The sequence below is a fragment of the Oncorhynchus keta genome, unplaced genomic scaffold (assembly GCF_023373465.1).
Source record: "Oncorhynchus keta strain PuntledgeMale-10-30-2019 unplaced genomic scaffold, Oket_V2 Un_contig_677_pilon_pilon, whole genome shotgun sequence".
Taxonomy (NCBI): Eukaryota; Metazoa; Chordata; class Actinopteri; order Salmoniformes; family Salmonidae; genus Oncorhynchus; species Oncorhynchus keta.
In genome coordinates, this window is record NW_026289056.1 from 150,001 (window position 1) to 167,238 (window position 17,238).

General features: G+C 49.3%; 1 protein-coding gene across 1 annotated transcript in view; it reads right to left on the reverse strand.

Moving 5' to 3' along the window:
- The window catches only part of LOC118381276 (centrosomal protein of 192 kDa-like), a gene marked incomplete at its 5' end in the record, with an annotated part of 102,791 nt that overhangs the window by 40,666 nt on the left and 44,887 nt on the right, over window positions 1–17,238 (reverse strand). The window contains 12 exon segments of the mRNA XM_052511407.1: window positions 1–172; window positions 1,924–2,042; window positions 4,702–4,794; window positions 4,982–5,121; window positions 6,823–6,886; window positions 6,983–7,123; window positions 8,679–8,804; window positions 9,727–9,957; window positions 10,497–10,645; window positions 10,793–11,702; window positions 16,394–16,562; window positions 16,672–16,798. The exon segment at window positions 1–172 is cut by the window's left edge and continues 35 nt beyond it. Of these exon segments, the coding sequence (XP_052367367.1) occupies window positions 1–172; window positions 1,924–2,042; window positions 4,702–4,794; window positions 4,982–5,121; window positions 6,823–6,886; window positions 6,983–7,123; window positions 8,679–8,804; window positions 9,727–9,957; window positions 10,497–10,645; window positions 10,793–11,702; window positions 16,394–16,562; window positions 16,672–16,798 (2,441 nt within the window).

Genomic DNA, 17,238 nt, shown 5'->3' on the forward strand with positions numbered 1-17,238 from the left:
ACCACCTCGTACTGAGGACCAGACGGCAGCACCAGGATGGTCAGAACACTGGAGGGTCAAGCACAGAGAAACATCAGAACAGGAAGTATCATGAAAACACAAGGAAACAGAACAACCACCCAGAACCACCTCGTACTGAGGACCAGACGGCAGCACCAGGATGGTCAGAACACTGGAGGGTCAAGCACAGAGAAACATCAGAACAGGAAGTATCATGAAAACACAAGGAAACAGAACAACCACCCAGAAAGGCTCGGACATGGATCCTAGAGCAGCACCAGGATCAGAACACTCTGAAGTACAAGCACAGAGAAACATCAGAACACAAGGCTAGATGGAAACACAAGGAAACAGAACAACTACAAGGACCTAGAGGTTCAGAACTGCAGCACCAGGATGGCTTTCAGAACACTAGATGTTCACAACACAGAGAAACATCAGAACAGGAAGTATCATGGAAACACAAGAAACAGAACAGTAACCCAGAAGGCTTTCTACTGAGGACCAGATGTTCAGCACCAGGATGGTCAGAACACTGGCTTTCAAGCACAGAGAAACATCAGAACTGAAGTACATGGAAGGCACAAGGAAACAGAACAACCACCCAGAACCAGGCTTTCTACAAGGCTAGAGTTCACAACACTGCAGCAACAGGATGGTCAGAACACTAGATGTTCACAACACAGAGAAACATCAGAAAGGCTTTCTACAAGGCTAGATGTTCAGAACAGGTAACAAAGAAGGCCACCAAGGGAGATGTTCACAACACTGAGTAATGTAGAAGGCTTTCTAGACAAGGCTAGATGTTCACAACACTGAGTAATGTAGAAGGCTTTCTACAAGGCTAGATGTTCACAACACTGAGTAATGTAGAAGGACAAGGCTAGATGTTCAGAACTGAGTAATGTAGAAGGCTTTTACAAGGAAAGATGTTCACAACACTGAGTAATGTAGAAGGCTTTCTACAAGGCTAGATGTTCACAACACTGAGTAACGTAGAAGGCTTTCTACAAGGCTAGATGTTCACAACACTGAGTAATGTAGAAGGCTTTCTACAAGGCTAGATGTTCACAACACTGAGTAATGTAGAAGGCTTTCTACAAGGCTAGATGTTCAGAGCACTGAGTAATGTAGAAGGCTTTCTACAAGGCTAGATGTTCACAACACTGAGTAATGTAGAAGGCTTTCTACAAGGCTAGATGTTCACAACACTGAGTAATGTAGAAGGCTTTCTACAAGGCTAGATGTTCACAACACTGAGTAATGTAGAAGGCTTTCTACAAGGCTAGATGTTCACAACACTGAGTAATGTAGAAGGCTTTCTACAAGGCTAGATGTTCACAACACTGAGTCACAACACTGAGTAGTAGAAGGCTTTCTACAAGGCTAGATGTTCACAGAAGAAGGCTTTCTACAAGGCTAGATGTTCACAACACTGAGTAACGTAGAAGGCTTTCTACAAGGCTAGATGTTCACAACACTGAGTAACGTAGAAGGCTTTCTACAAGGCTAGATGTTCACAACACTGAGTAATGTAGAAGGCTTTCTACAAGGCTAGATGTTCACAACACTGAGTAACGAAGAAGGCTTTCTACAAGGCTAGATGTTCACAACACTGAGTAATGTAGAAGGCTTTCTACAAGGCTAGATGTTCACAACACTGAGTAACGTAGAAGGCTTTCTACAAGGCTAGATGTTCACAACACTGAGTAATGTAGAAGGCTTTCTACAAGGCTAGATGTTCACAACACTGAGTAACGTAGAAGGCTTTCTACAAGGCTAGATGTTCACAACACTGAGTAACGTAGAAGGCTTTCTACAAGGCTAGATGTTCACAACACTGAGTAATGTAGAAGGCTTTATACAAGGCTAGATGCTCAGAACTCTGAAGTGTGTAAAAAATTAAAAAATAACAAAAAGTACCTCTCTTGGTTCTTCCTGCCGCCCTGAGAGGTGAACGAGACCACAATGCCTTGCTCCTCCCCGGCACGCAGACACAGGTCAACAGGACTCACAGAGAAACAACCATCACCACCGCTGTTCTGTAGACAAGCACCACACAGGAGGTCATATCAACAGTCAGCACCACACAGGAGGTCATACCAACAGTCAGCACCACCCAGGAGGTCATACCAACAGTCAGCACCACCCAGGAGGTCATATCAACAGTCAGCACCACCCAGGAGGTCATACCAACAGTCAGCACCACCCAGGAGGTCATACCAACAGTCAGCACCACCCAGGAGGTCATACCAACAGTCAGCACCACACAGGAGGTCATACCAACAGTCAGCACCACACAGGAGGTCATACCAACAGTCAGCACCACACAGGAGGTCATATCAACAGTCAGCACCACACAGGAGGTCATACCAACAGTCAGCACCACCCAGGAGGTCATACCAACAGTCAGCACCACCCAGGAGGTCATACCAACAGTCAGCACCACCCAGGAGGTCATACCAACAGTCAGCACCACCCAGGAGGTCATATCAACAGTCAGCACCACCCAGGAGGTCATACCAACAGTCAGCACCACCCAGGAGGTCATACCAACAGTCAGCACCACCCAGGAGGTCATACCAACAGTCAGCACCACCCAGGAGGTCATACCAACAGTCAGCACCACCCAGGAGGTCATACCAACAGTCAGCACCACCCAGGAGGTCATACCAACAGTCAGCACCACCCAGGAGGTCATTTCAACAGTCAGCACCACACAGGAGAGGAGTTCTTATCAACCAACAGTCAGCACCACCCAGGAGGTCATATCAACCAACAGTCAGCACCACCCTGGAGGTCATACCAACAGTCAGCACCACCCTGGAGGTCATATCAACCAACAGTCAGCACCACCCAGGAGGTCATCATCATCCAACAACAGTCAGCACCCCCAGGAGGTCATATCAACCAACAGTCAGCACCCCCAGGAGGTCATATCAACCAACAGTCAGCACCCCCAGGAGGTCATATCAACCAACAGTCAGCACCCCCAGGAGGTCATATCAACCAACAGTCAGCACCCCCAGGAGGTCATATCAACCAACAGTCAGCACCACCCAGGAGGTCATCCAAACCAACAGTCAGCACCACCCAGGAGGTCATACCAACAGTCAGCACCACCCAGGAGGTCATATCCAAACCAACAGTCAGCACCACCCAGGAGGTCATAGTCAGCACCAACAGTCAGCACCACCCAGGAGGTCATATCAACCAACAGTCAGCACCACCCAGGAGGTCATATCAACAACAGTCAGCACCACCCTGGAGGTCATATCCAACAGTCAACAGTCAGCACCACCCAGGAGGTCATATCCAAACCACAGTCAGCACCACCCAGGAGGTCATACCAACAGTCAGCACCACCCAGGAGGTCATATCAACCACACAGTCAGCACCACCCAGGGTTATCAACCAACAGTCAGCACCACCCAGGAGGTCATATCAACCAACAGTCAGCACCACCCAGGAGGTCATATACCAACAGTCAGCACCACCCAGGAGGTCAGGCTTATCCAACCACAGTCACATCCCCCAGGTCATATCCAACAGTCAGCACCCCCAGGCTTATCCAAACCACAACACATCCCCCAGGCTTATCAAACCAACATCCCCCATCCAAACCACATCCCCCAGGCTTATCCAAACCACATCAGCACCAAACCCAGGACATCTTATCCAAACCACAACACATCCCCCAGGCTTATCCAAACCACGACACATCCCCCAGGCTTATCCAAACCACAACACATCCCCCAGGCTTATCCAAACCAACAGTCAGCACCAAACCCATCCCCCAGGCTTATCCAACCACATCAGCATCCACCATCCCCCAGGTCACATCCCCCAGGCTTATCCAAACAGTCAGCACCATCCCCCAGGCTTATCCAAACCACAACCATCCCCCAGGCTTATCCAAACCACAACACATCCCCCAGGCTTATCCAAACCACAACACATCCCCCAGGCTTATCCAAACCACAACACATCAGCACCAAACCACAACACATCCCCCAGGCTTATCCAAACCAACAGTCAGCACCACCCAGGACATCATATCAACCACAACACATCCCCCAGGCTTATCAACCACAACAGCACCACCCATCCCCCAGGCATATCCAAACCACAACACATCAGGCTTATCCAAAAACCACCCATCCCCCAGGCTTATCAAACCACAGAAAACCACATCCCCCAGGCTTATCCAAACCACATCCCCCAGGCTTATCCACACCCCCAGGCTTATCCAAACCACATCCAAACCACATCCCCCAGGCTTATCCAAACCACATCCCCCAGGCTTATCCAAACCACATCCCCCAGGCTTATCCAAACCACATCCCCCAGGCTTATCCAAACCACATCCCCAGGCTTATCCAAACCACATCCCCAGGCTTATCCAAACCACATCCCCCAGGCTTATCCAAACCACAGGCTTATCCAAACCACATCCCCCAGGCTTATCCAAACCACATCCCCCAGGCTTATCCAAACCACATCCCCCAGGCTTATCCAAACCACATCCCCCAGGCTTATCCAAACCACATCCCCCAGGCTTATCCAAACCACATCCCCCAGGCTTATCCAAACCACATCCCCCAGGCTTATCCAAACCACATCCCCCAGGCTTATCCAAACCACATCCCTCAGGCTTATCCAAACCACAGATCAAACAGGGAAGTAAAAGGGACAGAATACCTTGAGTTTCAGCTGAACATCAATGTTGCCTGCGTTCTTCAGAGGCAGAGTCTGCGTGCTGGACTGACCCAACACTGCCGAGAGGTTAACATTCTGCCCCCCCCCCCAAAAAAAAAATTATATGAGGAAAGAATGACAGAAATATCAACATCACACAAAAGGTCAACCCTAACTCTGATACGGAATGTGTCATTAAGGCAATACAACACACTGGTTTCCCAGTGAAACCCTGAATATAAAGACCAGTCTCATGTCAGCAGTGCTGCGGGTCAGTTCCTACCTGCAGGTCTTTAGGGGCGTGTACTCTGGCTGTTCCAGACCTGGCTCGGAGAGGGACGCTCCTGATCACATGACTGGGGCCTGGACAGTCCACCTCGATGTCCACCCGCGCACTGTACTCATCCGCTGGACCTAGATCACCTGTATGACATCACTGTACTCATCAACTGGACCTAGATCACCTGTATGACATCACTGTAGTCATCAGCTGGACCTAGATCACCTGTATGACATCACTGTAGTCATCAGCTGGACCTAGATCACCTGTATGACATCACTGTAGTCATCAGCTGGACCTAGAACACCTGTATGACATCACTGTAGTCATCAGCTGGACATAGAACACCTGTATGACATCACTGTAGCCATCAGCTGGACCTAGACCACCTGTATGACATCACTGAAGTCATCCGCTGGACCTAGATCACCTGTATGACATCACTGTACTCATCAGCTGGACCTAGACCACCTGTATGACATCACTGTACTCATCCGCTGGACCTAGATCACCTGTATGACATCACTGTAGTCATCAGCTGGACCTAGACCACCTGTATGACATCACTGTAGTCATCCGCTGGACCTAGATCACCTGTATGACATCACTATACTCATCAACTGGACCTAGATCACCTGTATGACATCACTGTACTCATCCGCTGGACCTAGATCACCTGTATGACATCACTATACTCATCAACTGGACCTAGATCACCTGTATGACATCACTGTACTCATCCGCTGGACCTAGATCACCTGTATGACATCACTGTACTCATCAACTGGACCTAGATCACCTGTATGACATCACTGTAGTCATCAGCTGGACCTAGATCACCTGTATGAGATCACTGTAGTCATCAGCTGGACCTAGACCACCTGTATGACATCACTGTAGTCATCAGCTGGACCTAGACCACCTGTATGACATCACTGTACTCATCCGCTGGACCTAGACCACCTGTATGACATCACTAAACTCATCAGCTGGACCTAGACCACCTGTATGACATCACTGTAGTCATCAGCTGGACCTAGACCACCTGTATGACATCACTGTAGTCATCAGCTGGACCTAGACCACCTGTATGACATCACTGTAGTCATCAGCTGGACCTAGACCACCTGTATGACATCACTGTAGTCATCAGCTGGACCTAGACCACCTGTATGACATCACTGTAGTCATCAGCTGGACCTAGACCACCTGTATGACATCACGGTAGTCATCAGCTGGACCTAGATCACCTGTATGACATCACTGTAGTCATGAGCTGGACCTAGACCACCTGTATGACATCACTGTAGTCATCAGCTGGACCTAGATCACCTGTATGACATCACTGTAGTCATCAGCTGGACCTAGACCACCTGTATGACATCACTGTAGTCATCAGCTGGACCTAGACCACCTGTATGACATCACTGTAGTCATCAGCTGGACCTAGATCACCTGTATGACATCACTGTAGTCATCAGCTGGACCTAGATCACCTGTATGACATCACTGTAGTCATCAGCTGGACCTAGATCACCTGTATGACATCACTGTAGTCATCAGCTGGACCTAGATCACCTGTATGACATCACTGTAGTCATCAGCTGGACCTAGATCACCTGTATGACATCACTGTAGTCATCAACTGGACCTAGATCACCTGTATGACATCACTGTAGTCATCAGCTGGACCTAGACCACCTGTATGACATCACTGTAGTCATCAGCTGGACCTAGATCACCTGTATGACATTAGACATCACAGGACAAACATCAGCTGTGATTGGTGGCTGAATGGCATCTTCGTGTATTAATATTCATGGAGCCAGGACAGGTGGTCATACCTGAACAGGACTGGTACTTCTGTGGAGCGAGGAAGTGGACCCAAACCATGAAGCTCTCTGGATTCTGAAACACAAAACAACATTACCAAAACATCCCTCAAACTACTCGGCTACTGAAGTAACAAGTCACTGAGACTAGGTCCCTCCAGGGGTCCCTCACCTCTCCGTAGCTGGAGTGCATCACGTGGTTCATGACGGACGGAGCGGCCAGTGATGTCAGAGTTCCCGCCTGCAGCAGGCCCTCGGCTGTCATGGCAACGGGACTCTTGGAGAAGGTGAAGCAGCGCCAGGCCGTGGCGTTCTAGAAATACGACATCACAAAAGACGATATCTATCAAAGAGGGCTTGTACATCGTACTGCACTGTACTGTACAGCATCGTACTGCACTGTACAGCATCGTACTGCACTGTACAGCATCGTACTGCACTGTACTGCACAGCATCGTACTGCACTGCATAGCATCGTACTGCACTGCACAGCATCGTACTGCACTGTACAGCATCGTACTGCACTGTACTGCACAGCATCGTACTGCACTGTACTGCACAGCATCGTACTGCACTGTACTGCACAGCATCGTACTGCACTGTACTGCACAGCATCGTACTGCACTGCACAGCATCGTACTGCACTGCACAGCATCGTACTGCACTGCACAGCATCGTACTGCACTGTACTGCACAGCATCGACATGCACAGCATCGTACTGCACTGTACTGCACAGCATCGTACTGCACAGCATCGTACTGCACTGTACTGCACAGCATCGTACTGCATTGTACAGCATCGTACTGCACTGTACTGCACTGTACTGCACAGCATCGTACTGCATTGTACAGCATCGTACTGCACTGTACAGCACAGCATCGTACTGCACTGTACTGCACAGCATCGTACTGCACTGTACTGCACAGCATCGTACTGCACTGTACTGCACAGCATCGTACTGCACTGTACTGCACAGCATCGTACTGCACTGTACTGCACAGCATCGTACTGCACAGCATCGTACTGCACAGCATCGTACTGCACTGTACTGCATAGCACTGTACTGCATAGCATTGTACTGCACTGCACTGCATAGCATCGTACTGCACTGTAGTGTATTGCATCGTAATGTACTGCATAGTAATGTAGCACATAGCATTGTACTGCATGGTAATGTAGCGCATAGCATTGTACTGTATTGTGTTGTAATGTACTGTACTGCATTGTAATGTACTGTATTGTACTGCATGGTAATGTAGCACATAGCATTGTACTGTATTGTGTTGTAATGTACTGTACTGCATTGTAATGTACTGTATTGTACTGCATGGTAATGTAGCACATAGCATTGTACTGTATTGTGTTGTAATGTACTGTACTGCATTGTAATGTACTGTATTGTACTGCATGGTAATGTAGCATATAGCATTGTACTGTATTGTGTTGTAATGTACTGTACTGCATTGTAATGTACTGTATTGTACTGCATGGTAATGTAGCATATAGCATTGTACTGTATTGTGTTGTAATGTACTGTACTGCATTGTATTGTACTGCATGGTAATGTAGCGCATAGCATTGTACTGTATTGTGTTGTAATGTACTGTACTGCATTGTAATGTACTGTATTGTACTGCATGGTAATGTAGCACATAGCATTGTACTGTATTGTGTTGTAATGTACTGTACTGCATTGTAATGTACTGTATTGTACTGCATGGTAATGTAGCACATAGCATTGTACTGTATTGTGTTGTAATGTACTGTACTGCATGGTAATGTAGCGCATAGCATTGTACTGTACTGCATTGTAATGTACTGCATAGCATTGTATTGTATGGTAATGTAGTGCATTGTATTGTCTTACAGCACTGATAACCAGTCTAATAGGTACGGTGGCCTGAGTCCTGTTCAGCAGCTTCAGAGGGAGAGCTTTGGCACTGCCACCTGCCAGGTCTCCGAAGTCCAGACTGCCACACTTCCCCACATCCACCTGGAGAGGAGAAACCACCCAGGACACAGTGTGTTATAGTGGAGAAACCACCCAGAACACAGTGGAGAAACCACCCAGGACACAGTGGAGAAACCACCCAGGACACAGTGTGTTACAGTGGAGAAACCACCCAGGACACAGTGGAGAAACCACCCAGGACACAGTGGAGAAACCACCCAGGACACAGTGGAGAAACCACCCAGGACACAGTGGAGAAACCACCCAGGACACAGTGGAGAAACCACCCAGGACACAGTGGAGAAACCACCCAGGACACAGTGGAGAAACCACCCAGGACACAGTGGAGAAACCACCCAGGACACAGTGGAGAAACCACCCAGAACACAGTGGAGAAACCACCCAGAACACAGTGGAGAAACCACCCAGAACACAGTGAAGAAACCACCCAGAACACAGTGAAGAAACCACCCAGAACACAGTGAAGAAACCACCCAGGACACAGTGGAGAAACCACGCAGGACACAGTGGAGAAACCACGCAGGACACAGTGGAGAAACCACCCAGAACACAGTGGAGAAACCACCCAGGACACAGTGGAGAAACCACCCAGAACACAGTGGAGAAACCACCCAGAACACAGTGGAGAAACCACCCAGAACACAGTGGAGAAACCACCCAGGACACAGTGGAGAAACCACCCAGGACACAGTGGAGAAACCACCCAGAACACAGTGGAGAAACAAAATAACTGATATCAACGAACTAGAACAGAAACCTTGAGGTTTTTCACAACTGTTATATCAAAACACTGAAATATAAGAAGTAAAACAAACCAAACAGGAAGTATGCCCACGTAGTAGGTGTCCTTCCTGTCCTGACATGGACTCAAAGCTAACTAAAGATCGACATTAGTCAATCTTGGGACTCAAGCCAACAACTGATCAGCCACACCCCCCCTTACCTCCAGAGCAGGGTTCTCTGCCATGGCGACGAGGACCACCCTCTTGGCGAACACCTCGGCGCGGGCGACAGCCTGGGCCTCAGCGGAGGCAGGCCAGGAGGAGACACTGAGGACAGCTTGGTACACCCCGGCCTGAGGTGGGATGAACAACACCTTCTGCTCCTCTGTGCTCTTAGGGCCAATGATGGTCTTGTTCTTCACTATCAACCACTGGTACGGGAATGAATCAACCTGGGTGGGACAGGAAATGGTCATTACGGTTCGACAGCAGTTCCTAGTTCTATCAACGTGGGACAGGAAATGGTCATTACGGTTCGACAGCAGTTCCTAGTTCTATCAACGTGGGACAGGAAATGGTCATTATGGTTCGACAGCAGTTCCTAGTTCTATCAACGTGGGACAGGAAATGATCATTACGGTTCGACAGCAGTTCCTAGTTCTATCAGCCACTGGTACGGGAATGAATCAACCTGGGTGGGACAGGAAATGGTCATTATGGTTCGACAGCAGTTCCTAGTTCTATCAACGTGGGACAGGAAATGGTCATTACGGTTCGACAGCAGTTCCTAGTTCTATCAACGTGGGACAGGAAATGGTGATTACGGTTCGACAGCAGTTCCTAGTTCTTCGGAGTGGTTACATTTCTGGGACAAGTTATTGGCTCTCAATTTGCTTAAAATATTCTCTAGCATGTTGACACTATTTCAGACCATACAATTCTCTCTAAATCATTGTCCTCTTTACAAATGTATTAGAAAACAAAATGACACCTTCTCTCCGTTGATGGCCAGACTGGTGACGGTGATGGAGACCTGCTGCCAGCGCTCGGAGGGGTTGAAGATGCCAAGTGAGGTCTGAGAGGAGATGCCCACACAGCAGGCATGGGGGAACCTCAGCTCCTCAGGGATCACGACCTGGGCTGGAGGGTTGGAGAGGGAGAGAGGGGTCCGAGGTTATCTCAAAGCTTACAAGAGTGAGATGAACCGTTTTGAACTCTTCCTACTGCAACACACCCTCTTATCTCGAGTGATTCAAGAGAACATTCCAGAATTGATTGAAGACTTACCTGTGGGTTCAGGAAGGCTGCCGTCAGACCACGAGGCTACACAGTGCTGGTTGTAGGGGTTCCCCTCCATCAGTCCTGGGTCCAAGGGTTTGAGGTGGGGGTTAGAGCAGGGGTACAGACCCCCGGGACCTCCTGGTCCACCTGGCCCAGAGACACCCAGACCCCCAGAGCTGTGGAGGTGTCTGACTGAGGGGTCAACGTTGGGTCCTAACCGTGAGGACATAGCGTGACCATACAGGCCGTTCCCTACTATTGCCATGTGGTGGTAGGGAGCAGGCAGAGGGAGACCAGGGTGAAGAGCTCCATCCGAGCCCAGGTTCTGCTGTGCCAGCTGGGAGCTGAAGAGGGAGCGCCCCGTCAGGAGGCTTGGGACCCCTGGAGGCAGGTCCACCATGGAGCCCTGGGGCTTGAAGCTGGAGATGGGCATGTAGCACAGGTCCTCGGAGGAAGGCAGGCCGAAGCCCGTCCTGGCCCCAGGATAGACCTCACTCCCCTGGGCTGAGGCCCCAGACCACTGCTGGTTCCCCTGGCCCCCCATACCGCTGGGCTGCTGGATATTCAGGTTGCTGGAGTAGCCAGAATCCAACTTGTTGAGAAGGTGCGAGTTGGGTTCGGAGTGGCGTTTCTGCTGGTTGAAGTCTCTATTGTTCCCACAGTGATAGTTACACTCACTCTGGCTGCGTGTAAAGCCCAGACCTGAACCGCTCCTCAGGTCTACCGAGCCACTACGAGGACCGTTCGAGTGGTCAGGAGACTCTGGGCTCTTGGACTGTCTAGGAGGACAGAGGACGTCTGTAGAGCGGTGAGGAGGAAGCTCCTGACCTGTAGGACTCTGGGTATCAGCCCCTTCTACTGGCGGGGTGGGACTGGCCCTGATGATAGTGGTGCTCAGAGACATGGTGCCATGACTCTGGGGAAGGGAGAGAGATATCACGCAGTCAGTTGGTTATTCCTTCATGTGGTAACTCCACGACATGACATAGCAGAGTATTTCCAGGCAGATGACCGTCATTCAACTTAACATTGTGCAACAACAATCAAGACAAGCACCCAAAACTCAAAGTTACTTCACCTCGGTTCTCTGGTGAGAGATTCAGCGCCCGTCAGAAAATATTCACATCCCTTTGACTTTTTCCACAAAATACTTTGGAAAATGTCCAAGCGGAAGAAACATTTGAACATTTGTAAAACATTTCTGTAAAAATTAATCACTAATATATGTTGCCCTAGACAAGTCTTCAACCCCCTGAGTCAATACATGTGGACAGTGATTACTGCTGTGAGTAGTTCTGGGTAAATCTAAGAGCGTTCCACACCTGGATTGTGCAACATTAGTCCGTTCTTCTTCATGTTCTGTCAAATGGGTTGCTGATCATTGCCAGACAACCATTTTCAGGTCTTGGCCCATTCTTCTTCATGTTCTGTCATATGGGTTGCTTGCTGATCATTGCCAGACAACCATTTTCAGGTCTTGACCCGTTCTTCTTCATGTTCTGTCAAATGGGTTGCTGATCATTGCCAGACAACCATTTTCAGGTCTTGGTCCATTCTTCTTCATGTTCTGTCAAATGGGTTGCTGATCATTGCCAGACAACCATTTTCAGGTCTTGGCCCGTTCTTCTTCATGTTCTGTCAAATGGGTTGCTGATCATTGCCAGACAACCATTTTCAGGTCTTGGCCCATTCTTCTTCATGTTCTGTCAAATGGGTTGCTGATCATTGCCAGACAACCATTTTCAGGTCTTGGTCTTAACTGTTTTGAAATCACCATTGAAATCACTGAGGGGTTTCCTTCCTCTCCGGCAACTGAGTTAAAAAGGAAGCCTGTATCATTTTAGTGACTGGGTGTATTGATACACCATCCAAAGTGTAATTAATAACTTCACCATGCTCAAAGAGTTATTCAAATGTCAGATTATTTCTTTATTTTGACCCATCTACCAACAGGTAGCCTTCTTTACGAGGCATTGAAAAACCTCCCTGGTCTCTGTGGTTGAATCTCTGTTTGAAGTGCGCTGCTTGACCGAGGGACCTTAGATACTTGTATTTGTGAGGTACAGAGATGAGGTAGTCATTCAAAACACTATTGCATACACAGTCCATGCAACTTATTATGTGACGTAAGGACATTGATAATCATGACCTAGACTTGCCATAACACAAGGGGGTGAACACTAGACTTGCCATAACACAAGGGGTGAACACTAGACTTGCCATAACACAAGGGGTTGAACACTAGACTTGCCATAACACAAGGGGTTGAACACTTAGACTTACCATAACACAAGGGGTTGAACACTAGACTTGCCATAACACAAGGGGTTGAACACTAGACTTGCCATAACACAAGGGGTTGAACACTAGACTTGCCATAACACAAGGGGTTGAACACTAGACTTGCCATAACACAAGGGGTTGAACACTAGACTTGCCATAACACAAGGGGTTGAACACTAGACTTGCCATAACACAAGGGGTTGAACACTAATCGACTCAAGACGTTTATTCAGTTGTACATTTTGTGTAGGACAGAGACAAATCGCATGTAATCTATTTTAAATTAAGGCCGTAACACTGAAGGCACTGCATCTCAGTGGGATTCGCTCACGAAGACAACCAAATCACACAACATCTGTCGGAGACCTGTCCTCTCATCATTCTCAAGCCTCTACTCCTTTCCCTCTTGCAAGCCGGGAAACGCGGTGAGATCTCTCTCGCTCATCATCAGCGAACCGGGCTTACACAAGTAACAGTTCACTTTCAAAAAGTTGTTTTCGATATCTCACCGTGGGAAAGAGAAAGCCTCCGTATCATAGACATGCACTCCGAAGCCAGGGTAGCCTGACAGAGGACCGTATGAGGGAAAGCCCAAAATACTGAAATCGCAAACAGATGCCTTTGACAGTGCCCATGAGGTACCCACACCTCTGGTGGAATGAGCCATCAAGCCCTCTGGGGTAAACCCTTTCCATTATAGCACAACATAACAGCCTGCAGTATCAATCCAGTGGTTAGCCGTTGACAAGGATAACCGCTAGTCTGTTAGTGGAGCCAGAGGGCCTTCTGGGAGGTGACATGTTGTATTAGTGGAGCCAGAGGGCCTTCTGGGAGGTGACATGTTGTATTAGTGGAGCCAGAGGGCCTTCTGGGAGGTGACATGTTGTATTAGTGGAGCCAGAGGGCCTTCTGGGAGGTGACATGTTGTATTAGTGGAGCCAGAGGGCCTTCTGGGAGGTGACATGTTGTATTAGTGGAGCCAGAGGGCCTTCTGGGAGGTGACATGTTGTATTAGTGGAGCCAGAGGGCCTTCTGGGAGGTGACATGTTGTATTAGTGGAGCCAGAGGGCCTTCTGGGAGGTGACATGTTGTATTAGTGGAGCCAGAGGGCCTTCTGGGAGGTGACATGTTGTATTAGTGGAGCCAGAGGGCCTTCTGGGAGGTGACATGTTGTATTAGTGGAGCCAGAGGGCCTTCTGGGAGGTGACATGTTGTATTAGTGGAGCCAGAGAGCCTTCTGGGAGGTGACATGTTGTATTAGTGGAGCCAGAGGGCCTTCTGGGAGGTGACATGTTGTATTAGTGGAGCCAGAGGGCCTTCTGGGAGGTGACATGTTGTATTAGTGGAGCCAGAGGGCCTTCTGGGAGGTGACATGTTGTATTAGTGGAGCCAGAGGGCCTTCTGGGAGGTGACATGTTGTATTAGTGGAGCCAGAGGGCCTTCTGGGAGGTGGCATGTTGTATTTACACTGAGTCCTCCAAGACACATGGATGCAACAGATACTTGTTGTTGATATGGGCAGTGTTAACACACGGTGGTTTGGGGACAGTGCTTGGTGGCGACTGATAATGTGTCCTCCTGCCCCGGCTACTTGAACGAGAGTCGGGGGATGAGCTGCGGTACGGAGGGCACTTCGGGGTTGAGTGAACTCCCATTTTACCTGCGCATGGAAAATGAGCCGCTGCACGCCAGGCAGGGTTTTAGGAGCACAGAGGTGCCTCTCGGTTTTCCCTTTGCAGGGATAACAGTCTGTGGTTGGAGTGGCTAGCTTGCTTTCCAGCTGGCTAGCAAGGTTAGCTTTGCAAGAACAAATTCTTATTTTCAATGACGGCCTAGGAACAGTGGGTTAACTGCCTGTTCAGGGGCAGTACGACAGATGTGTACCTTGTCAGCTCGGGGGTTTGAACTTGCAGCCTTCCGGTTACTAGTCCAACGCTCTAACCACTAGGCTACACTGCCGCCCCACATTACTATCCCCAGTTGTAGCCATAAGCTAGCTAGCATTAGTCTAATCATGGGCTAATCGTCTAGTTGGCTAGTTGGCTAGCACAAAGCTATTCAGAGAACGTGTGTGCTTTCCCCGGTCACTGTAGCGATTCCACCTCTCCAGGTATGGAAAGCTAGCCAAAGGGGAACAGCGCGTTGGCAGATGAAGCGTTCCAGCTGGCTAGCCAAAGGGGAACTGCGCGTTGGCAGATGTAGCGTTCCAGCTGGCTAGCCAAAGGGGAACAGCGCGTTGGCAGATGAAGCGTTCCAGCTGGCTAGCCAAAGGGGAACAGCGCGTTGGCAGATGAAGCGTTCCAGCTGGCTAGCCAAAGGGAACAGCGCGTTGGCAGATGAAGCGTTCCAGCAGGCTAGCCAAAGGGGAACAGCGCGTTGGCAGATGAAGCGTTCCAGCTGGCTAGCCAAAGGGGAACAGCGCGTTGGCAGATGTAGCGTTCCAGCAGGCTAGCCAAAGGGGAACAGCGCGTTGGCAGATGAAGCGTTCCAGCTGGCTAGCCAAAGGGAACAGCGCGTTGGCAGATGTAGCGTTCCAGCTGGCTAGCCAAAGGGGAACAGCGCGTTGGCAGATGTAGCGTTCCAGCAGGCTAGCCAAAGGGAACAGCGCGTTGGCAGATGAAGCGTTCCAGCTGGCTAGCCAAAGGGAACAGCGCGTTGGCAGATGAAGCGTTCCAGCTGGCTAGCCAAAGGGAACTGCGCGTTGGCAGATGAAGCGTTCCAGCTGGCTAGCCAAAGGGGAACTGCGCGTTGGCAGATGAAGCGTTCCAGCTGGCTAGCCAAAGGGGAACTGCGCGTTGGCAGATGAAGCGTTCCAGCTGGCTAGCCAAAGGGGAACTGCGCGTTGGCAGATGTAGCGTTCCAGCAGGCTAGCCAAGGGGAACTGCGCGTTGGCAGATGAAGCGGTCCAGCTGGCTAGCCAAGTTAGCTTAAGCCTCACGGCATGGGTTAACCGGTCGGGATGGCTAGCCAAGTTAGCTTAAGCCTCACGGCATGGGTTAACCCGGTCGGGATGGCTAGCCGTGTCATGTTAGCTACCACCGGAGACGGAAGCAGAAATCACATTTTCCTTTCGCTAACTACCGAACACTTTGGACTCCATTGACCTCACGGTTTTGCCTGTGAACTGTTAAGCAGGAAGACAGGAATTAAAGTCATACTGAGGAGAGCTTCAGGAGCCGTCCTGATCACTTCCGGCCCTCGGTCAGACGACGTGTGATTGATCTCTTGGTCATTTGTAAACTGCCCGATGGGAGTCTCACTGAGACATGGAAAGGACTATTTGAAAGAGAAGCCCGTACGAGGTCCATTCCCTGCCTACCATACCTTGTGTCTGTCAGGAGTTGGGACGCCGGTTGTGTTGAGCGCCGTGCTGTCATTCAGAGAGATGTATGTCAGTCTGCTGAGGCTGGAACAGCTCCACTCAGACTGGGGAGGAGTGAGATCACTGGGACGTCTCCCGTCCCCTACACTGGGGGAGGGGGGCGACACAGTCCTGTCGGGGCACCAGAGAGAAAGAGAAGATTTAGGAAGTAGAGTTACACAGTAGAGGGCAACAACCTGACATCGGATTGATTTAATGATTGATTTGATTTGATTTGTACCCTTCTTGGCTGGGGAAGGAGGTCTGTGAGGGGGAGGAGTGGGTGAGAGGAGAGGTGGAGGGTCTGAAGGTGCACTGGCTCTGCTCTGGTCCTCCGGCATGATGCACAGGAGTACCTGGAGACACATCTACAGAGAACAACACATTACTATCAACACCTGACCAGAACATTAATACATTACCATCATCACCTGACCAGGACATTAATACAACACATTACTATCACCACCTGACCAGGACATTAATACAATCTAACCAGAGAACATCACCTGACCAGGACATTAATACAACACATTACTATCACCACCTGACCAGGACATTAATACAACACATTACTATCATCACCTGACCAGAACATTAATACAACACATTACTATCATCACCTGACCAGAACATTAATACAACACATTACTATCACCACCTGACCAGGACATTAATACAACACATTACTATCATCACCTGACCAGGACATTAATACAACACATTACTATCATCACCTGACCAGGACATTAATACAACACATTACTATCATCACCTGACCAGGACATTAATACAACACATTACTATC